This window comes from Lepidochelys olivacea, assembly GCF_965140295.1.
Source record: "Lepidochelys olivacea isolate rLepOli2 genome assembly, chromosome: 8".
In the NCBI taxonomy this organism is placed as follows: domain Eukaryota; kingdom Metazoa; phylum Chordata; order Testudines; family Cheloniidae; genus Lepidochelys; species Lepidochelys olivacea.
In genome coordinates this window covers 17,355,273-17,380,892 of record NC_140418.1, presented here as the reverse complement: position 1 = coordinate 17,380,892, position 25,620 = coordinate 17,355,273, and the positions used below count along the sequence as shown (strand labels likewise).

General features: G+C 41.3%; 1 protein-coding gene across 1 annotated transcript in view; it reads right to left on the bottom strand.

The window, feature by feature from the left end:
• Nucleotides 1-423: 423 nt before the first annotated feature.
• KCTD16 (potassium channel tetramerization domain containing 16) overlaps nt 424-25,620 on the bottom strand; it is a 148,571-nt gene continuing 123,374 nt past the window's right edge. The window contains exon 2 of the mRNA XM_084635672.1: nt 424-1,302. Within this exon, the coding sequence (XP_084491798.1) occupies nt 851-1,302 (452 nt within the window). The 3' untranslated portion in view covers nt 424-850. The remainder of the gene's footprint in view (nt 1,303-25,620) is intronic.

Here is a 25,620-nt window from a genome sequence, read left to right as displayed (position 1 = left end):
CCTTTGTCATCCGGAAGCTTTGGGGAAGAGTGTTGGAACAAAGGAGATTAAAATATACATCATAGTCAAAAATTCATGGAATATTTTGCCCACAGTTGCAACAGACACAGACACTTTTACAGTGCTCCACTTCCAAACTCCCCCCGCCCCAAAAAATAACAGATGGAGAGAGATGGTCTTCTACTGTTCACACCTCATAAAGCTAGAGGGGAAATGGAGCACACAGAGTGCTAACAATTGCTTTTTCATTGTTGTTGTTGAGAAAGTGCAGTTATAAAGGAGAGAACCAGAAAAATTCATTATGCAATATAAATATACACACATGTATATGTATATTCATGTGTATACATACATATATATATATACACACACATCCTTCATGTAAACTGACATGGCATAGTGTGTTTCTTTAAATCATGTACATCTGCCCCTCCCTGACTCCTCCAAATAAATTAATTAAAAGGAGAACTCAAAAGGCATGTAGTTTGCGGAAACCCCCCGGCCACTGCCTGATCATGTGTGGGACTTTCTCCACCGGTACCAGGTGCATCTGTGTGTGGGTTTCTTTAGTTGGTGATGTTGTTGTGCCTTTAGTGTGTAAAGTATTCATCTTGCGTAAGACTAGGAGCTTACAAACAAAAGCATTTTTCATTGTGCTTCCACAACTTGAAAAATATCATTACCCTGTGACTATAAATGTTAAGGTGAAATAGGCAAATTAGGCAGCACTATCAAGATGGATTTGTTTTGTGACCTAACAAATTGTTATGATTCCTTTTATTTCCTTATTGTTAAGGATCTTGATCTGTAAATTGTAATAAGGTTATTTTCCCCCTGCCCCGCCCCACTCTTATAGATGATACTTTCGTAGCAGTTCAGATTGCCAGGGGTGTTTCCTTTCTGGAAACCTGTCTGGGATTTTGATTTTAAGGAAATCCTGGATGCATTTTTCTAACTCTTCCTCAATAGAGAGCTTTTCTTTCACTGCTTTTTTTTTGCTAGAGTTGGATTCCCTGGAGCCAGACGTTAGAGTTCGGAGCAGGTCACTTTTTCTTCGGATTTCAGACTGCTGAAGTAGCTGTACTGGGCCCTTCTTGATTGGCCGATCTAGAGTCTGTATGTTGGGCTGGCGGGTGACAGGGCCACAGATGACAGTCTCTTGTGGGGAGCTGGCTTCTGATTGGCTGTCACAGCTGGAAGTGGATAGTTCATTGCAAGATGTGCCACTTTCCCCCTCTTTATCTCCTTTGCCATTTTTGCAGCAGCAGTCACAATGGGATGAAGACCACCTTGAAGGCTCACCTAAAAGAAAGAACAAAGCACACAGTGCGGTTACAAAAAGCACAGACATCTGGGCTGCCATATACACACAGCAGGGTATTCCTTCATATGCCACCAAATAAACTACTGTCTATTAAGTACACTTGTGGTAGCAGAAGAAAATGGGGAGGAAAGGAATCTAGTATAGTGGTTAGAGCAGGATAAAACCTCTCAGAACTCCTGGGTTCTAGTCTAAGTTTTCTCAGTATAATCTTGGGTAAGTCAGTGTGATCAACATCTTACACACATGTGGAAGTGCTTTGCTGGATCAGGAACTTAAACTCGCTGGGCCTGATTCTCATTAACAATAATATTCCTTTATTCCACTCTGCCAGTGTAAAGGGGCATTAATGTCCACTTTAAGGCCCCTTTAGATTGCCACAGCAGAGCAAAGACCCTTCGTGCAAGTGAGAATCTGTTCCCCTGTGTTTCAGTTTATGTATGTGTAAAATGGTTTTGCTGTTAGACTTCATTAATGAATGTTTGAAAAGTGCTTTGAGATCCTCAGATGAAACCACTATGTTAATGCAAAGAGCTATGTTGTTATTTTCAGATAAGTGAACAATGATTGTTTCAGAAAGCCAGGGGTAAATCTCAGGAGTGGTTTATTTGCTGCTAACTGCATAGCAGTTTACTAACAGGCCAAATCCTGAGATGCTCACTCAGATTCTTCATAGCCAAATTCCCACTGACTGTAAGATCTGAGTAAAATCAGAATAAGGTCTTCAACCTTTGGCCCATCCCTTCAACCCTCACTCACATTAGTAGTTCCATTGATGCCAATAAGATTACCTAGGTAAATAAAGGTTGTAGGATCTAGCCCAGGATCACTAATCCAGAAAAAAAATAGGTAAGTTATAAACTAACAGCCAAATGGAGCAGCCAATATCCTGCTGGATGTCCCTCAGCAAAAATCCAGTGTTTAAGCTACTGCCAATTCATGGACAAAGTTATGGCCTCACAACATGTAAATGGTCCACAAGCTCATTCTCGTGTTTGGTCTTCCAAAGGTTTTGATTTAATAAGTAAAGGGCCAGGCAAAAGGGAACAAAACATGCTTGAAGAGAAAGGAATGAAGATATAATTCTTGTTCAGGGAATAGGTGTCGCAGAGTAAAAATCAAGCTATCCCTGAAACAGCTGCATAGACCTAGGAATTTTCTTACTTAGAATATTCAAACTGTTCAGGTATTGATTGATGAAATGTTATTCTATGTCCCGTCAAATTTCCCCATTAATAGTATGTTGTCAAGATTGATAGGCTCAAAATCCAACCTATCTTTTTTGCTAATATATGTTTGTAATGTCCATTAATTCTGTCTTTACTGAATTCTGCAATTATCTTTTTGTAAAATAAAATACGAAAGCCAAAAACCGTAGCACTCATGAGCTATCCTACAATAACAAAACAGCCCGCACAGCTTAGTCTCATGAGCAACCCTACGACAACAAGCCAGGCTGAGCAGATTAACACTGACAGGCAGTCCTAAAATAATAAGGTAGGACATACAACCTACCAGTTGTGGGCATCCCTACAATAACATGCTAGGGTGAAACCCTGACTCCATTGAAGCCAATAGGAAATTTGTCCTTAACTTCAAATAGGACCAGGATTTAATCCCCGGTGTTTACAGGCCAGCACTCACAAAAAACCTACAAGACAAAGCTGGGAGAACTCCTCTGCCTAATGTGTTAATTTGAGTTACTTGGCTGGGTGCAGAGCACACGTGGGGACGCAGATGGAGTCATTTTGTATGCAGACACTGTTGCTGCTCTCTATCATTGTGTCCTTATAGTCAAGTGTGCACTGCTTCATCATGTGGCTCCATCACAAAGCTCCCCTTCCCCCCCCCCCCCCGCCCGCATGTAATGCATTGGTGGCACTCTGGAGCAAGATGCGATACTCCTGATAGCTCATTTGTTGAAAGAGCAAGAATAACTGCTCTGAGGTCCAGGGCAGGCTGTGAATGTGCTGGAGACAGCTGACATATCCCTATTGTAAGCAAACAGTGAGATCTACATTCAGAAGTAGCATCCTTCTCACAATGGAGCCCAGAGAATAGAATTTAATCTAGTGGAGTCGACACGTATGTACACGCACACAAAAATATACCCTAATGCATTGCCTTGGGAATGTAACTTCTTCTAAGGAAAAAACCAAAATGTTCTCTATGTCAAAATAAAATCCAGACTATAATGCTTCCACGGCCTGCAACTTGCTATTGAGAAAGATGCTGTCATTATTATTTTAATCACCATCCTCTCTATTCTTTCATTTAATTAAATGTAGCTTTTTATTCTTTTTAAAAAAGAAACAAAAAGCAGCACTAAAGTTCCAGTTATTGCAGACTATTTATGCAAAGTAAACATTTCTCACCCCACACACGCAAAAAATTTACACAACAGTCATATACTGAAAAAAAGGGAGCTGACTGCAAGAAGGGGTTGTCTGTGTCAACATGTCTCTTGTCTACAAAGTACAGGGAATTCTTTTTTTTTTTTCCATGTTCTACTGGAGAACTGCCCAATAGCCATAATCCATGACAAAGAAGGAAAGCTGGCCCTGATAAAAAGTGTGTCCTGACCAAACTGCCGAGATAATCATGGATTTAAATGTCATTTGGAAGCATCCATCTTCCCAGTAAAATGTAATTATCACCTCCAACTAGTGCAGATTGGTAGCATTATTAAGGTCAAGAAAAGTGTAATTCAGCATGCTGTAGAGCAGCCTTATATCAGCAACACGGCATTTTATTCCACCCATAAAACAGACACTGGGCATGGCTTTTAGTGCTTCACATGCAATGCTTCACATTTTACTCTTCCAGGGAAGCTCTCTGCAATTTACACTGTACAAATGAAACCGAAAGAAAAGCAAGTGGTTTGTACTTTATGGAAAGATTGTGGAGGACAGACAAAGCCTCAAAGGCTTTCTGATCAGGCTGTCGGTAAGTAACCGGAAGGAGATGTCGTTCTGATTTCTGCATTATGTATCTTTAAATGTAGGGTTGTCTCCCTTTCTGTTGCAGAGGCTTCTGGGAATCACTTGCCATTTAGTGCTTCAGTTCAGCTGTGGAGTGACTGATATTTTCGCTCATGGAGACTTTGGGCTAGGTTCTCGTTTACACTACACAACGCTGCTGTGGTCAAGGGGCTTTAAAACGAAGGCACACACTACAGTCGTATCTTCTTTGGGGCTTCTTTACACACCAGAACTCCCTTAACTGGCTGGGCATTGTTGAAAAACATGGGCACAGAGGTCCTGCTCCAGTTCCAATGGGGCCTCTTTTGCCATTGCTCTGAACCTTGTGTGGGTGTGAAACACTTGCAAATCAGAATGGTAGCATTTGACTTCCACTTGGCACTCATTTTGCACTGATATGAATGACTAAATGAAGGGCAGGGCAGTGGTGAATCAGGCCCACTGAATGCAACAGAAGTGTTGCCACTGTCCCCAGTACTAGCTAGACTGGCCCTCTGCAATCTTAACTGGGCCATGGCTGTTGGGCATATACTAAAACATATCGCTGAACAGAAACTGCTGATTTTTCTTCCATGAGATAGTCAAGCCCACTGGAGTGAAACAGGGCTTTGCAAGCTCACAAAATGCTCATGCGTTCTTTAAAAAGATGCACGGCTGAAACCTGCCGCACCCGTCTTTCAAATTCTCCATCTTGCTAGGAGCTGTGACCAAAGTTCACATCAATTATAGAAACAGTTGGAAAAAAAACTTCCACACCCTGTTACTTGCTGTTCCCTGTCAATGATGAAGGAGTCTTGCAGTCTGTGTGGCGAAATTTAATTCGTAGACTTGCTTCAAGACTGGTTCTTTATCTAGTCTGAAAAAGTCAATAATGGCTAAATTGAATTTTTTTTTTATAATTCTCCCAGCTCTGGAAAAGACATTGCATACACGAGGCTTGGTACAAACTGATTGTGTGAAATTTGGAAAAACACATCCATAAGCCTTATTGATTTGCAGCTCCTTATTGTGGTTGACATTTTAACTTGATGGCATTTTTCCTCTGCTGCAACTACCTATTGTTTCCTGGTAAGAAGAGAACTGGTACAGAACTCCTGTACTGCATAAACAGAAAATGATTTATTCCAGCAAGCAACCGAAGTGTTCAAAAAGGCAGAAATCCATCAGGTGCAAACTAGCTGATAGGGATGTACGTGACTGCACAGTGGACTCTTGGAAAATATCAGGAATCCAGTAAATAGCTTTCTTAAAGTGACACTGTTAACTTAAAAAACACATTTTTTCTGAAAATATTAAGTTTGATACAAGGGAGAGATTAGAAGGAAAAATACGTTTCTCTCTTTTTTCCTGTGTTTACTTTGTCCAGTTGACAGCACTTTGTGCATAGTTATTTTCACTGTATTCCCCTGTACAGTCAGTCATTTTTCCCTGTTGTCTGTGTGTATCTTTCATAAAGCAACTATGGAAGGGAAACACTTACATCTTGAGAAAAATGCTGTTGTGAACCCAAGAAAATTAGTAGAAGAAGATTGGGAGCAGCAGTAGGAAATGTAACTACTTTTATCTTCTTTGTTTAATTGACTAGATTTCAAGTTGACAATTTTCAGAGTAACAGCCGTGTTAGTCTGTATTCGCAAAAAGAAAAGGAGGACTTGTGGCACCTTAGAGACTAACCAATTTATTTGAGCATGAGCTTTCGTGAGCTACAGCTCACTTCATCGGATGCATACCGTGGAAACTGCAGCAGATATTATATACACACAGAGATCATGAAACAATACCTCCTCCCACCCCACTGTCCTGCTGGTAATAGCTTATCTAAAGTATTTGAGCATGAGCTTTCGTGAGCTACAGCTCACTTCAACTTGATGATCACTTTAGATAAGCTATTACCATCAGGACAGTGGGGTGGGAGGAGGTATTGTTTCATGATCTCTGTGTGTATATAATATCTGCTGCAGTTTCCACAGTGTGCATCCGATGAAGTGAGCTGTAGCTCACGAAAGCTCATGCTCAAATAAATTGGTTAGTCTCTAAGGTGCCACAAGTACTCCTTTTCTTTTTGCAAGTTGACAATGACGCTGTAATTAAAACTTGTAAAGAGGAAACCCATTTTAGTAATGCTACTCCTACCTATCTCTTATAGAGTACTTTTTTTCAATAGATTGCAACATGCTTTACAAAGGAGATAAGCATTGTGATCCCCATTTTACAGATGGGGAACCTGTGGCACAAGAGGTAAACTGACTTGCCCAAGGTCACCCAGTGGCCAAGCCATGAATAAGACTCAGGTCTCCTCAGTCCCAGAGCTATCCACAGAAGTTAGAGACTCAGCTTATCTCCTTGCCTGTGCAGGATTCTTCTGTACAGCACAGTCTCTAGAGTTTTGTGCCAACAAGCTTAATGTGTCCCTAGTGATGGAGCTTCAACCACTTCCTTTGGGAAGCCATTCCACAAACTAATACATTGAGCTCATCAGCAGCAAGATTTTTTGATACCAACCCTGAATTTTTCCTTCCTTGACATCATCCCATTATTCTCTATTTATACCCCCCATCTACCACATTACAAGCCAGATCCTCAGCTGGTATAAATCTGCATAGCCCCATGGACAACAATGGAACTATGCCATTTACACCAGCAGAGAATCTGGCCCAGATTGGCTGTGACCATTGCAAAGGTGCACAGGGGGGGAAGATGACAGGTTTCAGAGTAGCAGCCGTGTTAGTCTGTATCCGCAAAAAGAAAAGGAGTACTTGTGGCACCTTAGAGACTAACAAATTTATTTGAGCATAAGCTTTTGTGAGCTACAGCTCACTTCATCGGATGGAAAATACAGTGGGGAGATTTATATACACAGAGAACATGAAACAATGGGTGTTACCATACACACTGTAACCAGAGCGATCAGGTAAGGTGAGCTATTACCAGCAGGAGAGTAGGAGGGGGAAAAAAACCTTTTGTAGTGATAATCAAGGTGGGCCATTTCCAGCAGTTGACAAGAACGTCTGAGGAACAGTGGGGCGAGGGGGGAGAATAAACATGGGGAAATAATTTTACTTTGTGTAATGACCCATCCACTCCCAGTCTTTATTCAAGCCTAAATTAATTGTATCCCGTTTGCAAATTAATTCCAATTCAGCAGTCTCTCCTTGGAGTCTGTTTTTGAAGTTTGTTTGCAGAAGAACCTGCCACTTTTAGGTCTGTAATAGAGTGATCAAAGAGATTGAAGTGTTCTCCGACTGATTTTTGAATGTTATAATTCTTGACGTCTGATTTGTATCCATTTATTCTTTTACATAGAGACTGTCCAGTTTGGCCAATGTACACGGCAGAGTGCCTGCCATGAACCTCCTATGCAAGGACTAGAGATAATCACCGACCATGCACTCAGGAGAACATAGGGGTTGCTCCCTCCATCCTTCCTAAAAGTAAGGGAGCGGGTGGACAGGGCCACCATGGGGAGGGAGCTTCAGCATGTACCCTAAAAGGTGAGCCTGAGTGCTATTCAAGTGCATCCCAGAAATAGAAACAGATCAGATTGCCCTTCCCTCTGAATGGAGAATCAGACAGAAATTCTGGGAGTGCAACGTGTAACCCTGAATCCGATGAAGTGAGCTGTAGCTCAAGAAAGCTTATGCTCAAATAAATTGGTTAGTCTCTAAGGTGCCACAAGTACTCCTTTTCTTTTGGCAAATACAGACTAACACGGCTGTTACTCTGAAACGTGTTTATATTGTGTACTAAGTGGTTTAGGGTACACCTGTGTTTTTAGTTTTCTGTCACATTGCCAGGATGAATGCATCACTGAAATAGTCTCATCACCTGCAAATGGTCCAGGCACTGACCTCCTTTTGGCCTAGAGATAAAGATATACAAAACACCTCCAGTCAAAGAAAACAACTTGACTGATTCAGCACACCACAGGATTCAGCCCTGAGAGAATCAACTGGGAGTGTTAAAAGCAGGGACCTTTCAATTGCCATTTATCCTCTATGTTGAAAATACATTTACATCAGGAGGGAAAAAATCTATAGCTCTCTCCTTTTGATAGATATATTTTTGACAGTTTTGGGAAAGGTGTGAAACTCTGCTAAACATTCTCTTGAAGATCAAGGGGCTCAGTTTACTGGTTTCAAATTGCTGTAAATCAACTGGTTCTACTGGAGTTACTCCAAAATTACTCAGGTGTCAGTGAAATCAGAATCACACCCAGGCTTTCAGGCTACATAAAGTGCCATAAGTGTAATTTTTATTGGCTTCTGGCGACAACTTGTGAACCTCAAGGTTTTACACTAAAACCCCATGGCATCATCATTATAAAGATAACATATCACACTAGTCAGACCAGTACATAAGGAAACCTAGAGAAAGAGGAAGAAAGCAAGGGAGGAAATTGAATTGCCCTTTAACATTTAATGAAATGGGGGGGAAATAGTTTTCATTAGACCATCTTCTGATAATAGAAAAGGGGAGGAAAAGAAGCTTTTCAGATTTAAGCAGGAATGCATAAAATATATATTTGTGTGAATCAGTATCAAATTAATTACTGTACAGCTTAACCAGTATTTCAAATGTTAGTTCAAACAGTCCTGCCCACTGCATTTCTGCCACAAATTCCAGTTTCAAGTTGAGTCCTTTCTTCATTGATTTCAGAGCTCACCGTCCACTTTTCTAAATGTCATTCCAAGGCCCAGGCTGTTTTGCCACAAGAAGGGTGAACAGCTCCAATTTTTTTCCCCATGCCAATGATGTGCAAATAAATAATAACTGAAATATGAAGGAAAAGTTTTTCCAAGGTGAGAGCATCATCTGCAAAACAGTGTGAGCACCAGTTGTGCATAGATAGCTTTTCTTTCACGTGCACGAGGTATACCTGTGCATGTGAAGGTCTGCCTGCATGCACAGTTGCCCAGTTTGTTATTTTGCAAACTCACTTTGTGTAATTTTGACCCCTGTCAGGCACTGTGGATTCCAAAAGCTTTCCTTAAATTCTTGGTTCTGTTGAACCAACCTTGTGCCTGTTGAAGTCAATGGCCAAACTCCCATTGATTTCAGTGGTGCAGGATCAGGATTAGGAAATCAGGATTAAAAGATGTGTGGATAAGCATAGGGAGAGCATTCCCTGGTCTTCTTGGCTTGGGCAATTTGCTTTCCCTGAACTCCCCCTTTTCTCTGACTCATGATGTGAGTTCTCATCAGGAAGGGGAACTTGAAATGGAAGGAGTAGAAAGAGCTGATGCCTGGCTGCGGGATTTGAGAGGCTCTCGATCTCTTGTCCGGGGTGAAGAAGCAGCAACTTCTCCTCTACAGGAAGATTTGTCCCACCTGCTGGCCCCATCCAGTCTAAGAAGTAAAGAAAAGGAAACTCTCACATCAGCTGCCGCATTTTGCATAACGTGTGTTCTTTGAAATGTCCCAAACTTCTAACAGGCTGGACACCGCATCAGGTATCTGAACAATTTCTGGGGAAGAAGCTTTCAGACCCACACTTCATTCCCATTTTATTAGATTTTTTTTTATCAATACAAATACTCCATCCTGGTAGAGAAGGGAATGGGGAGAACCAGGGACGTGCCCCTCACCAGCTGTACACAGAGAACACACACACGTTTCTTTGCTGCTGATAGGCCCAGCGGTGCTGGAACAATTTTTATAGTGAGGGTGTGGCAGAAACCATGTATCTGGGTTGTTATTACTACTTCAAGCCAGGGGGGCGGTAGCACCCCCAGCATCCCTAGTTCCAGCACTTATGTATGGGTTTACCTGGGGACAGCAGAGCCTTTCAGACAGATTTTTAATCCTGTCCCCATTCTCTTCTCTTTGCTGCGTCCTGTCACTAGATGATGATTTAATGTGACATCATCACCTCGTTACCAGTGGTGAGAGCCACCACAATTGTTCTGTTCCCGTCTCCTTTTTTTGGATCTATTTTAACGACTGTGGAGGTGAGAAGCAAAACAGGGAGAAACAGCCTGTTAGAGACCAGAGGGCCACTATCTCAACAGCCTGGCAAGAGAAGCTACTTGGACAACCAGCCAGCAGAGCTCAGCTGCCAACCTGGGAAAGACAACCTAACCAGCTTGTATACTGAGCTAACTAAAACAGTCCTTGAGTCTACTATGGGTGAGTTTGGCCTGAAATTAGCTGTCCTGGTTTGGAAAGAAGAAAAATGTTTTTGCTCAACAGAAAGGAGACAGCACTGACTGTTCAATTATGCCATGGAGGCCAGTTTGACTGCTCTTGTCTCTCTCTATACACCGTACATTAAAGCACTTATTAGGTTAGGCTGTCTGTTCCTGCACACCTGCTGGGGGTTGCTTGATTGACTCCATTGACTGGGTGCCTGGAGTCTAATTCTACAATCAGGATTCATTATATTGTTTGTAAACAATGACAGACTATGATAAATATGCATTTCAGTTAATTATTGCCTTCCCGTGTGCTGTACCACTTTCTCATTTTCATCTGCATGTCACATCTTAGCACCTGATCTTGCCTTCCTCTGGCTGTGACTAAGTAGATCTGCTTGTGGTAAAACAGATCAGACAGACCCACATCCATGGCCAAAGCCTGAATGCTGCTAAGCTCCTGCTGTGCACCTTCAGTTACTATTGACTTCAGCGAAGGCTCCCTGAACCTCCCAGGAGCTGGTCCTCAGTTTCTACAAGCCATTACCCTATGATCCCACTGAGAATTACCAAAAGCAACTACAGCATTTGCTCAAGAAACTTCCTGAAAAAGCACAAGATCAAATCCGCACAGACACACCCCTGGAACCCCGACCTGGGATATTCTATCTACTACCCAAGATCCACAAACCTGGAAATCCTGGGCGCCCCATCATCTCAGGCATTGACATCCTGACAGCAGGATTGTCTGGCTATGTAGACTCCCTCCTCAGGCCCTACGCTACCAGCACTCCCAGCTACCTTCGAGACACCACTGACATCCTGAGGAAACTTCAATCCATCGGTGATCTTCCTGATAACACCATCTGGGCCACTATGGATGTAGAGGCCCTCTACACCAACATTCCACACAAAGATGGACTACAAGCCGTCAAGAACACTATCCCCGATAATGTCACGGCTAACCTGGTGGCTGAACTTTGTCACTTTGTCCTTACCCATAACTATTTTACATTTGGGGATAATGTATACCTTCAGATCAGCGGCACTGCTATGGGTACCCGCATGGCCCCACAGTATGCCAACATTTTTATGGCTGATTTAGAACAACGCTTCCTCAGCTCTCGTCCCCTAAAGCCCCTACTCTACTTCCGCTATATTGATGACATCTTCATCATCTGGACCCATGGAAAAGAAGCCCTTGAGGAATTCCACCATGATTTCAACAATTTCCATCCCACCACCAACCTCAGCCTGGTCCAGTCCACACAAGAGATCCACTTCCTGGACACTACAGTGCTCATAAACAATGGTCACATAAACACCACCCTATACCGGAAACCTACTGACCGCTATTCCTACCTGCATGCCTCCAGCTTTCACCCTGACCACACCACACGATCCATCGTCTACAGCCAAGCTCTGCGATACAACCGCATTTGCTCCAACCCCTCAGACAGAGACAAACACCTACAAGATCTCTGTCAAGCTTTCTTACAACTTACACCTTCTTACACCTGCGGAAGTAAAGAAACAGATTGATAGAGCCAGAAGAGTTCCCAAAAGTTACCTACTACAGGACAGGCCTAACAAAGAAAATAACAGAACGCCACTAGCCGTCACCTTCAGCCCCCAACTAAAACCCCTCCAACGCATTATCAAGGATCTACAACCTATCCTAAAGGATGACCCAACACTCTCACAAATCTTGGGAGACAGGCCAGTCCTTGACTACAGACAGCCCCGCAACCTGAAGCAAATACTCACCAACAACCACATACCACACAACAGAACCACTAACCCAGGAACCTATCCTTGCAACAAAGCCCGTTGCCAACTGTGCCCACATATCTATTCCGGGGACACCATCACAGGGCCTAATAACATCAGCCACACTATCAGAGGCTCGTTCACCTGCACATCCACCAATGTGATATATGCCATCATGTGCCAGCAATGCCCCTCTGCCATTTACATTGGTCAAACTGGACAGTCTCTACGTAAAAGAATAAATGGACACAAATCAGATGTCAAGAATTATAACATTCATAAACCAGTCGGAGGACACTTCAATCTCTCTGGTCACGCAATCACAGACATGAAGGTCGCTATCTTAAAACAAAAAAACTTCAAATCCAGACTCCAGCGAGAAACTGCTGAATTGGAATTCATTTGCAAATTGGATACTATTAATTTAGGCTTAAATAGAGACTGGAAGTGGCTAAGTCATTATGCAAGGTAGCCTATTTCCCCTTGTTTTTTCCTACCCCCCCCCCCCAGATGTTCTGGTTTAACTTGGATTTAAACTTGGAGAGTGGTCAGTTTGGATGAGCTATTACCAGCAGGAGAGTGAGTTTGTGGGTGTGGTTTTTGGGAGGGGGGTGAGGGGGTGAGAGAACCTGGATTTGTGCAGGAAATGGCCCAACTTGATTATCATGCACATTGTGTAGAGAGTTGTCACTTTGGATGGGCTATCACCAGCAGGAGAGTGAATTTGTGTGCGGGGGTGGAGGGTGAGAAAACCTGGATTTGTGCTGGAAATGGCCCAACTTGATGATCACTTGAGATAAGCTATTACCAGCAGGACAGTGGGGTGGGAGGAGGTATTGTTTCATATTCTCTGTGTGTATATAAAGTCTGCTGCAGTTTCCACAGTATGCATCCGATGAAGTGAGCTGTAGCTCTCAAAAGCTCATGCTCAAATAAATTGGTTAGTCTCTAAGGTGCCACAAGTACTCCTTTTCTTTTTGTGAATACAGACTAACACGGCTGTTACTCTGAAACCTGTCCCCTTTTTGTAGCTTTAGATTATTCTTCGCCCTTCTCTTTTTATAAAAAGATCTTTAAAAACACAACTCCCCACCTTCCTTTAAGGTAGGACAATATCGCTTTCCATTTTACGGATGGAAGAACTGAGACACAGAAAGAGACATACCAATATCACGCAGGCCATGTGTCAGTATCAGAAGCAGGAACAGTCCCCTGGAAACCCTCATCCTCAAACTCTAATCAACTTTTTCTACCAACTGAGCTAGGAAGCAGACATTCCCTATAGGTTTCATCTGATTTCATTAAACATAAGTCGTTATTTAGGTGCAACACACAGGACAAACCTGCCTCAGTTTGCTATCGCTACAAATATGTGAACAAGCTACAGTAGAGTTCAAATATATTAAACAATATGTTAATATAATTTACCATCTATTTAACTTTGGACACCATGGGCCAAATCCTCAGCACATGTAAATTGCTATTATATTAGCTGAGGATTTGGCCCAACTTTTCCTCTCAGTTATGCACACATTAGTTAGTTGGAAAATGCTTAGTATTTTTCAAGGAAAATCCCTTTTTAAAGTTACCTGTGTACATGTTTTAGTTTTTTGACAAAAAAAGAAAAACAAACAGCCCCTGCCTCACGTTTTCTAAACTGCTTTTGATTTTAAAAAAAGAAAATCTGAAGGTTTGGTTAAAAAAATGGGTTTTGCGAACTATAAATCACTTCACCTGCCTTTCTGCTGCAGCGGGACCCGATAGGCTCCACTGGGTCCTGCACTGGGTGTTTTAATCCAGAAGCTAAGAGACATCCTAATGTGCACCACACTATTGGGAAGGCAGATTTTATTCTGGGGGGAAATAGTGCGGTGCATACTGGCCACCTTTCTCTCCAGAACAAGGTATGTGGTCATCATAGTTGCAGCAATGGAACCTAATGAAATCTTTTGGGGCTCCTGATTGCATAACTGGGGAGAGCACACTGCCAGCTCCCTGGAACTTAGCAGGCAGAAGGCCAGGAGTGGAGCCACCTTGCAAGAGATATCAAAGAAGCAGGACATTTATTTTAAATTGGAGGGGAAGGATGATATTGTGGAAATGGCACAGAACTAAAAGTATGGAGAACAGGGTACTTTTCTTAGCTCTGTCACTGACTTGGTAGGTGACCTTCAGTAAGTTACTTATCTCTTTGTCCCTCAATTTCCCTCTAGATACAATGGAGGCAGTGTTGCCTAGTGGATAGCACACTGGATTGGGAATAAGGAGACCTGGATTCTATTCCTGGCTTTGTTATTTGCCTGCTGTGTGACCTTGAGCAAGTCACTTCACCCCTCTATGTGTCAGTTTCTGCATCTATAAAATGGGGATACTGATAACGTTGTAAACCACTTTGAGCTCTGTCGATGAAAAGCACTATATAAGCACTGGGAATTGTTATTAGTTCTTCCTGACCTCCCAGGGGACTATTCAGATTGAATTTGTTAACTTTGCAAAGCATGTTGAGTGCCTTGGACGGAAAGGGCTATTAAAGTGCAAATTAGTATTATTATTTCTAGACAAACCAACATTCATATATGCACTCAGTAAAAGAGTTTTTTATACCCTGCCTAAAAATTGAAGGATTCTGAGCAGTTTCAAAGGCAGTCCTGCCAAAAGAAATTTAAAAGCCAAAATCTGAACCAACTATCAATTTATCAGTCAAAAATGCATTCACCAGTTAAATGAATTCATTGAATGATGCATAGAGAAGAGTGACTAAATGCAAAACGGTAGCAATTTAACACAATCTGCTGAACAAAAATAAATGAAAGGTCTATGTAGCTCAGGTTTCACTGTCATGTTTCTTTTAGAGATTGGTACAATCTTAGAGCCAGATTCTGATCTCACTCTGAATCTGAAATAACTCCATTGACTTCAGTAGAATCAATCCAGATTGATACCTGCTCTGAATATTAGAAAGCAGAGATGGGTTGTAATATGCCAGGTTCACTTATATTTTTAAAACCCCACCCACATCTTCTCTTTCAAGTTTAAATTCCAATCCTACAGTCAGAGTGTAGGAGCATGTGCTATGTTCTTTTAGTATCTATATTCACTAAGAATTTTCAGAAAGTTTTGCAGAATAGGAAAAAGGAAATACAGAAAAAATATAATTTGACAAGGAGAAGAAGAAAGCTTAAAATTTTAGACATTATAGAAGCCATAATTTTATCATCTTAAGTGGCTAATTTGCTCTCTGTTACATCAAGCAAAATGGTCGACATCAAAGCCAGTGAAAATGATTAGTTAGCCTAGTGCAGTGACTCAGCCCATAACCCCAGAATTATGGGTAATTGCATACTCTTAAAGTCTACTGAAAAATAAAATCTTTAGCACTGCTATTAGGAAGGAAAAATTACTGTGGGACTTGATGGCTCAGAAGATTGCTAATGGGATACAAAAACATGTCACCTCTAGCCCAGCAGTGCAAATCAAGTCCAGAACTATGAGTGCACATCAATACTACATGAAGACGGCTTGATGGCCTGTGTGAAATGAATTGGTGGTCTCAATCCAGCTCCTAATGAACAAGTACCAATACAGCAAAAAACGAAAAATAATTCAAATATTCATTTGAACTGGTTGGGTTGTTTGTTTGTTTGTTTGTGGGGAGGGTTCGTTTTGCTGTTTTTTGGAACCTCAGAAAATGTCTTTGAGTGTTCAGAATAGATTCAAGTTTAATTCCTATTTTTCCCAAACCAGCTCACCGATACTTAGTTTCCCTATTTGGGAAGGCCATCAACAACTTAATATGCCTTAACCCTGTACACCCCCCAATCAAGGCTAACTGACTGAGTTCTCTACTCTACCACTATTCCCAGCACTGAAAAGTTGGCTTACGTAGCAGGGGGAAGCTTTAAAGAGTTAAGCAGGAAAATATTTTCTTGAGGAAGAAGCAGGCTACTTAGGAAAAAAGTTAGGAAATCGCAGTGGAATCATTTCTGCACATTCCATGCCTGTTCCAAGACATTGAAGCATTCCTGAGAGCACTTCTTTCACAGTGGCAATCTGTCAGAAGCCCCGGTCACTTCAGAGAACTCTCACTCCTGACATGATTGAGAGACCTGGTTTTGATGGATTTACTAACTGTAAAAAGAAAAGGAGTACTTGTGGCACCTTAGAGACTAACCAATTTATTTGAGCATGAGCTTTCGTGAGCTACAGCTCACTTCACGAAAGCTCATGCTCAAATAAATTGGTTAGTCTCTAAGGTGCCACAAGTACTCCTTTTCTTTTTGCGAATACAGACTAACACGGCTGTTACTCTGAAACCTTTACTAACTGTGTGTCTCGGTGAGAGTGAGATACTTTGGGGATGACTGCTGCTGCAACCTATTCGCAGCCTCGCTCCTCTCAGAATGTCATCGGAAAACCAAGATCTCCCCCACTGTGCCACCAATGAAGATTTTTGCATTTTGAAACTTCTGAAGCATGACAACTTTACAGAGCCCTGGTGCATTCACTTGGAGGCTTAAAATCTTGTTCAGTATTTGGGCTGAGGTTGTTAGTCACCTGAATGAGATAAAGAGGCCAGCTTGCCTTTTCTTTTAGCAATTTAGGGCAATTGGGACATTTCTGGGTCAGCTCTTGTACACTGTGGTTAGGTAAAAAGAAAAGGAGGACTTGTGGCACCTTAGAGACTAACCAATTTATTTGAGCATAAGCTTTCGTGAACTACAGCTCACTTCATCGGATGCATCTCATAGAAGAGGTGCAATATAGAAGAGGTGCAGTTAAAGGACCAAGCATTCTTGAGAGGCCTGACAAAGTCACTACATCCAACACATTGCTTTCATAAGTATTTATCCAAAGGGTGAAGTGAGGTATGTAATGAAAGCTTATGTCATACTGATCTTCACAGTCATTGTGAGATATATGTAGAGATGATATTTAAGGAGTTGTGTGTATGTACTAAAGATATGTTTAGAGACTGTCCCAGGCGCAGCTGACAAAAGGTTTTTTCCAGACAGGAGATAAGATGGATATCTCTTGGTCAGATGTAAATTAAGCATTGTAAGTCAATAAAATGGAAACTCCATTTGCATACAGAACCAATACGGGCATGTGAAATCAACACGGAAGAGGACATAGGAGAACAAACATCAGAAGGCTATTTCAAAGGTTTTCTGGACTATAACTGGGGCACAAGTAAGACATTTTGTCATCCATTCCTAGAGGAAACCTCTTGAATGGCATGGGGTATTCATGAAAAGTTGGATCCTGGTTATGACTGAAAATCAGCAGCTCTGTCAAAGGCTTAATCCTTGGAAGAAAATCTACTTTATTAAATAGTAAAGTTAACCACAGATAAGTATAAATCTATTTTATGTTTTGTTTTATATGTGTAACCATTTCCACTTATTCTCCTTACTCATTATCTCTTAAAATTTAACCTTTGATAATAAACTTATGATTGTTCCAATATAAATATATTTCAGTGCTGTAATGTTATAAAGGATCTGAACCTGAGTTGTGCCAGCCAAGCTGTGTCTACACAGTCTCTGGAAAAAAGTAAAATCTTATAGATGGTCAGAAAACCAAATTTTTTCCTGGGAGGAATTTTGAATGAAAACCATCTTTCTTTGAACTTTTTCAGTTGAAAATTTTCAGTTTTCTCGCCAGGAGCTTCAAATGAACTGAAACAAAAATCGTTTCAAAGTGACATTTGAAATGAGAGGGACCAGACCCGTAGTTTTCTTTGCAAGTGTTCTGGAATGACCATATATAATAGGAAATCCCCATGAGGTACATTTAACCATTATTCAAAAATGTTGGCTGATGTGAACTACAAAATAAGAAATACTAAAGTTAAGAATGGCCAGTTAAGCCTAATTCATCCCCCTACTGGGGCAGAATTGTTCCCTACAACATATTCCCAAGTATTTTCCATGCTCAAATTGCAAGAATTCGAGTGATCCACTAATTCTTCTGGCATGTGATTCCCAGGCCAACAGATTTCACTGTTGGAAAGCAGTTATTGATGTTTAGTCTAAATATGCTGCTGCACAATTTTACCCTAATTACTCTGTGTGAATTGAAAGTGGTGTGATTGGAGAGGGGAAAATTCAATTCACAATCCTAACCTGGGGTCACGTTTTAGGGTTGCAGTACAGGCCCTTCATCTCTCTCTCTCTCGCTCGCTCTCTCTCACACACACACACAACCACACACACACTATTGCACTTGTACCAATTAATGGGGCCACGAGATTTGTGTAAACACAGGTGTATGCCCCTTTCCTAGCTAACCGCCAAAGTAACCTTCTGTGCAGGCCTTGCACAGAGTCCAGTGCTATAGAGGGCCTTGTACTACCTCCCTCCACCCAGATGAATTTCACATGGTGCTGCTGTATGACTGAAATATGACCATGTATATCATTAATATTGCCACTGGTAGACAACTGCAACAAATGTTGTACAAAGTATATCTTGTAAGGTGTCAATGGAAAAGTTATGAGTTGCTAAATAAGATTATCCTGTTTAAATCCATGTATCATCACTGTATCTGAAGTTATGGATATTGGCTATGTATCTGTATGCCAGATGTGTGTGTTCCTTGGTTAACACTCACGAGGTAAAATCTACATTGAAGCCAGACAGCTATGCGTTGATGGCCCATTAAAAACACTTAACTCTCACAGTGGGCCACAGAAGAAACTCATCCCACCCAGCAAGTCTTCCTGTGGACGACTTATCAGGGCTATGGCCCTGTGAGTCAGCAAGCCATATAAGAACATGTAATATGCTCATGTGACCCTGGACTCCATTCTTGTGCTGGTAACTTTCCACAGACAAAAAGAAAAGGAGGACTTGTGGCACCTTAGAGACTAACCAATTTATTTCGAAAGCTCATGCTCAAACAAATTGGTTAGTCTCTAAGATGCCACAAGTCCTCCTTTTCTTTTTGCGAATACAGACTAACACGGCTGTTACTCTGAAACCTTTCCACAGACAGGGGCCGTGAGCTTTGTTTGGGACAGTAAAATTCCAAGCACATGTCAGAGGATATAAAAGACCCTTGAAACATCTCCATGTTGCCTCTTTCCTGCTCTGATTCTCCGGACTGTGGATTTACAACTAAAAGGAGCCCATTGGATTATGGACTGAGGATCTTCCAGTCTTTTGGAAGTTAACAGAGACTTTACAAGCCAGCAGTGCGTAACATCACTGCTATAAACCTGATATGAGAACATTCCATTGTTGTGTGTAAATGATCTACAGTATTAACCATTTTTAACTCTCTTCTTTATTAATAAACCTCTAGCTTTTAGTTATTAAACGATTGGCAGCAGTGTGGTTATTGGGTAAGATCTGAGTTATATACTGACCTGGGTATGTGGCTGATCTCTTGAGATCAGAAGAACCCTTTGTTTGATGGAACTGGTTTTCAATAACCACTCCTCATAAAGTCTAGTGTCTGGGTGGTGAAATAAGGGCTAGAATGCCTAAGGAGACTGCATTTTTGACTTCCTGTTAACCAATGTGGTGAGAGAGAAGTTTACTTCTGTTACTGGCGTGGTACAATATAATAATGGAATAAACAGCAATGTAGGGTGAGTCTGCCCTATTTCGCAGCAGTTTGTCCTGAATCTGGCATTCTCATCTGTTGCCAACTGAGGCACGATGACACACCCTAAAATGAAAAGGAGTACGAGTGGCACCTTAGAGACTAACCAATTTATTTGAGCATAAGCTTTCGTGAGCTACAGCTCACTTCATCGGATGCTCACGAAAGCTTACGCTCAAATAAATTGGTTAGTCTCTAAGGTGCCACTAGTACTCCTTTTCTTTTTGCGAATACAGACTAACACGGCTGATACTCTGACACCCTAAAATGTATTACTACCTAAAGGCAAATTGTTTCTCTTTTTACACACTTTGATATAAAACTAAACACCATAGTAATTGCTGGCTGTGTGGTGGCTTGTGGCAGTTGTACCAATGAAGTAAACTTGCTAATCACCACAATAAAAATGGAATAGCATGCTTTGGGTGATTCTTTCGTATTATCAGATTTGTCCTCCTGTATTCAAATTCCTGGCAGCACATCAACAAGCACAATATCTTATTAAAACAGATTCAAAAGGTGGGTATAAATAAATGAGATATACAATGGTCCTCACAGACATAATTTGTATTCTTTCCTATACCTTAAGAGGATTATTGGAACTCACTTAAACGGTGCTATTCCGTGAGTTATGAACTTCTATGTAAGTTGTAAAATAAATACAATATCTTATGCATAGTGTGAACTACCCTCAGGGTGTGAACGACAATTAATTCTGTCATTAAACACTAATCAAGTAACAAAATGCAACTATTGTATTGAGAAAGCCAGGAGGGGCATAATTGAGAAAGCCAGGAGGGGCCAGGCTGGGAAAGTTTCTTATACTGTATAACAAAAGCTTGCCTATTAAGGTACAAAATGTCTGAATGGTCAGAGTTTTACTGTTCTGTGTAATAAACATTTGTGGTAGTTTATCCCTTGGATTCTAACTGCAGTAGGGAAGTAATCTCACTGAGTAAGGGGCCAGATCGGTAGATAGCCTTGTTTCATTGTAGAAAGCAATTAGCTTTTGGGGTGCTGGAAAGTGGAAAACAATTTCACAGATTAACAGAATTTAGTGTTGCTCCTTGGTGATGTCAGAAAGTGGAAAGAAACATTTTCCACTCATTCTTCAGAGCCATTATAATCCTTGGAACATTTAATGCTCTGCAGAAGGAATGCTCCCTCCCTGACAAACAGAATGCTCCTTGTGTCAGAAGAAAGAATGTATTTAATACTGATGTATTAAATAAAGTCTGGGAAGGAGTGCAGAAAAATGTGAGGGGTGTACTTTGCCTTATTCAAAAACTAACCATATCCTTTCTGTTGGACTTTAGACTGAGACAGCAATGCAAGAAAGAACAAAAGCAAAGTCTTCATAAGATGGCATGGAGTGTCAGAATCACCTACATCAGAATACAAAGGCAGCAGATATGTGTGTGTATAGGGGTGGGGGGGGGGTGTGAGAAAACCTGGATTTGTGCTGGAAATGGCCCACCTTGATTATCATGCACATTGTAGGGAGAATGGTCACTTTGGATGAGCTATTGCCAGCAGGATAGTGAGTTTGTGTGTGTGGTTTTTGGGAGTGGGGTGAGGGGGTGAGAGAACCTGGATTTGTGCAGGAAATGGCCCAACTTGATTATCATGCACATTGTGTAAAGAGTTGTCACTTTGGATGGGCTATCACCAGCAGGAGAGTGAATTTGTGTGTGGGGGTGGAGGGTGAGAAAACCTGGATTTGTGCTGGAAATGGCCCAACTTGATGATCACTTTAGATAAGCTATTACCAGCAGGACAGTGGGGTGGGAGGAGGTATTGTTTCATATTCTCTGTGTGTATATAAAGTCTGCTGCAGTTTCCACGGTATGCATCCGATGAAGTGAGCTGTAGCTCACGAAAGCTCATGCTCAAATAAATTGGTTAGTCTCTAAGGTGCCACAAGTACTCCTTTTCTTTTTGCACTCTATGGCAGTTTTCTAATCCTTTAATCATTCTTGTGGCTCTTCTCTTTTCTTTATTAACATTCCTTTGGAATTGTGGGCACCACAATCTGGACACAATATTCCAGCAGTGGTCACACCAGTTCCAAATACATAGGTAAAATAACCTCTCTATTCCTACCCGAGATTTCCCTGCATCCAATGATTACATTAGTCCTTTTGGCCACAGTGTCACACTGGGAGTTTGTTTTCAGCTGATTATCCCCCAGGACCTCCAAATCCTTTTCAGAATCACTGGTTCCCAGGATAGAATCCCCAATTGTGTAACTATAGCCTACATTCTTTGTTCCTAATGATAATATTTATCATTATCATCATCCACTTAGTAAGGAACAATCAGTTCCACACATACAAAATGGGAAATGACTGCCTAGGAGGGAGTACTGCAGAAAGGGATCTGGGAGTCATAGTGGATCACAAGCTAAATACGAGTCAACAGTGGAACTCTCTTGCAAAAAAAGAAAACATCATTCTGGGATGTATTAGTAGGAGTGTTGTAAGCCAGACATGAGAAGTAATTCTTCCACTCTACTCCGCACTGATTAGGCCTCAACTGGACTATTGTATCCAGTTCTGGGCACCACATTTCAGGAAACATGTGGACAAATTGGATAAAGTCCAGAAAAGAGCAACAAAAATGATTAAAGGTCTAGAAAACATGACCTATGAGGGAAGACTGAAAAAAATGGGTTTGTTTAGTCTGGAGAAGAGAAAACTGAGAGGTGACATGATAACAGTTTTCAAGTATATAAATATGTTACAAGAAGGAGGAAGAAAAATTATTCTTTTTAACCTCTGAGGATAGGACAAGAAGCAATGGGCTTAAATTGCAGCAAGAACGGTTTAGGTTGGACAGTAGAAAAAACTTCCTAACTGTCAGGGTAGTTAAGCACTGGAATAAATTGCCTAGGGATACTGTGGAATCTCTATCAGTTAAGATTTTTAAGAGCAGGTTAGACAAACACCTGTCAGGGATGGTCTAGATAATACTTAGTGCTGCCATGAGTGCAGGAGACTGGACTAGATGACCTCTCAAGTTCCCTTCCAGTCTTATGATTCTGATTCCATCATTATTGGTTGTATTTACAGTTATCACATATAGGCCCCTGAGAGCAAGGGCCTATTGTGCTAGGCACTGTACAAACACATAATTAGATATGGTTCTTCCTTAGAAGAGTTTATAATCTAAATACAAAAGACAGACAAAGGGTGGAAGAAACGAAATATTACTGTCCCCATTTTACAGCTGGAGAACTGAGACACAGAGAGATTAAGTGACTTGCCCTGGGTCACACAGAGCATCTGTAGCAGAGTCAGGAAGTGAACCCAGAACTCCAGAGTCCCAGTTCCAGTGCCCTAAACACAGGATCATCCGTCCTTTCAATAAAATGGACATGCTACTAATTTAACCAGGATCCGTTAATTAATGTTTAAATGGTTTGAGATTCCTGGATAAAGAGGGCTAATTAATTCTAGCCTGCTCTCTTGCCTCTCCTTCCTGAACCCAGCACATCTCTCTCCTACTGCCCTCATTATTATTATATTATTAGAAGCAATGGAAATATTTCTGAAGAAGCATTAAATCTCTGATGTATAACTGATACCTAAAATATCAGCCTTCCAGCATTTCTCTTCTCCTTTCCCTTCTTTCCAATGTACACATACAGACACTCCCCCTCAGCTAGGGTAAACATCCCATCCAAGGAGTCTGCCTCTTATGTCTATATAAATCTGCTGAGATGATAGCAGTTCTGGTTTTTCAAAGAAAAATTACCAGATTAGCACAAAACCTCAAAACTCCCAAATCAATAGAGTATTTGGTGAGGAATGATTGATGGACCTTGAGACTAGACACTATAAACCCATCCCAGATACAAAGGGGCGCAGATACTGTGGTGATGATAAGCATGGATAAATAACTAGATGGAGAGACAGATCTAGATACTTAGATGGCTCCGCAACAACATAATCTCTGAACACCCAAATACAATCCAGGGACAATTTGTAATGAAATGACACTAGATTTTATGGAGGCACAAGAGAAAGTGCAAGCGGTTTGTACCATACGAGAGTGATATGCAGCAGTAGGGCAGGTTTGGATACTGCCATTTCTACGGAACATTGGTATGGATATTTCTAGGAATTTAAATCCTCCGTCCTGTGGGTCAGTTCCTGCCACAAAAGGCTGTGGCGAGACCAAATATTACCTCTCATTTAAATACAAGAAAGTATTATTGGTGCCTGGTATTCACAGTACTCCTTTTGTCCCACATGATCCCAATGCTTTTTGCCAACATGAATCAATGTAGCCACCACTCGGATGCATTCACATTCCGGATGGAATGCAGCAGCTGTTTCACAGAGCACAGTATAATACACAAGGGAATTGGAAAGGAAGCAGAATATGGTGTGCAATTGAAACTGATAAACAAAATCTAGCACACTGTACATCAATTATTGATTAGAGCTGAATAGTCAAGCTGGAACAAGGAACACATTTTTAGTGACCATTTTAGGTCAACTTTGTCTCTTTTTTCTCAAAACATTCCAAACTTTGAAAATTTCCAAGCAGCTCTTATATTTTTCATCGAAAGATTTCAGAATTGAAATTTTTTTGACCGGCTGTCCTGAATAGCCATTGATTGCCAAGAGCAAACAGGACAAATGCCCAGTTTTGCTAATAAGTGGAGCAGGTCCCAACCCCAACCCAGCGGGGTGCAGAGGAATGTTTTGGGGGGGTGTCGAGCAGTGACGCCATGCTGCTTGGGCCAGAAATGAGAAATTTTGAAATGTCAACTTTTTCCTTTCTGAGTCAAAATGAAAACAAAAGTTATAATGTTGGAATTTCCTATGGGATGGAAATTCTGTTTCCCAATCAGCTCTAGTCCCCTGCTCTTACATTCTTGGTGTGAAAGCTCATTGCTTCCAGAGTTGTATTTGTTTTATTCAACCTCTAAATTTTTCAAATACATTTTTCTATTTTTTGGGGGGTGGGGATTGAGACTATCATACAAAACAATGAATGGCAGTTGTATTGCTACAGATATGGAAGTGAAAATGAATTAGTAATCAAACAACATATGTAAGTTTTCTTTCTCAGAAAGGAATAACAATTGTGCAGTAACATGGCTTCCAACATTAACAGAATGATAACAGAAAGGTACAGAGCTAGACTGACTAGATTACAAGCTAGGATGTTATTCTATAAGTACAGGGCACAGTGCATATGCAAGGCTATAATGCAAACAAGTTCTGATGTCTCATGAACCATCTATTCTAGAAAGTTCTGCAGTCCATTATTGTTACCACCTCCAGTGGTATATGGTAGAACAGAAGTTTCAGGAGCTGATATAGCTTGAAATGATGACTGGTCCTTAGACAGGTCAAAGAAACCATCCATCACAGGCTATTTATTGGGAAGGCCAGGATGTTTCAGCATCCCATGCACCTTGGTCCGGTCCATATCTGGAAAGGAACTAGTTTAGGGTCTGCGATCATCTCAGTTTTACCCACTTACTTTGCTTGCCCTGCTCTCCATCCCCTAACTCAATTGTCTCCCTTTCCCTAGCACCTTCTTTTTTGTTTCTACAACCCCATTTCCTCCCTTTCTTCATTCTGCCCACTTGTTTCTTTTCTTTCTCTCTTGTCTCTTCCCTTTCTATCCTACCATTTTCCTCACTTCTCCTTTCTGCTGCTTTTACTTAGCTTCCCTTTTTACTATCTTCTCTCCACGACTCCCTTCCTCTTTGTTTATTCTCCCTTCTCATCAACCTTTGTTCCTATGCCTTCTCCTTTCTTGGCTCCATTCTCCCTCACACATTGGAAGC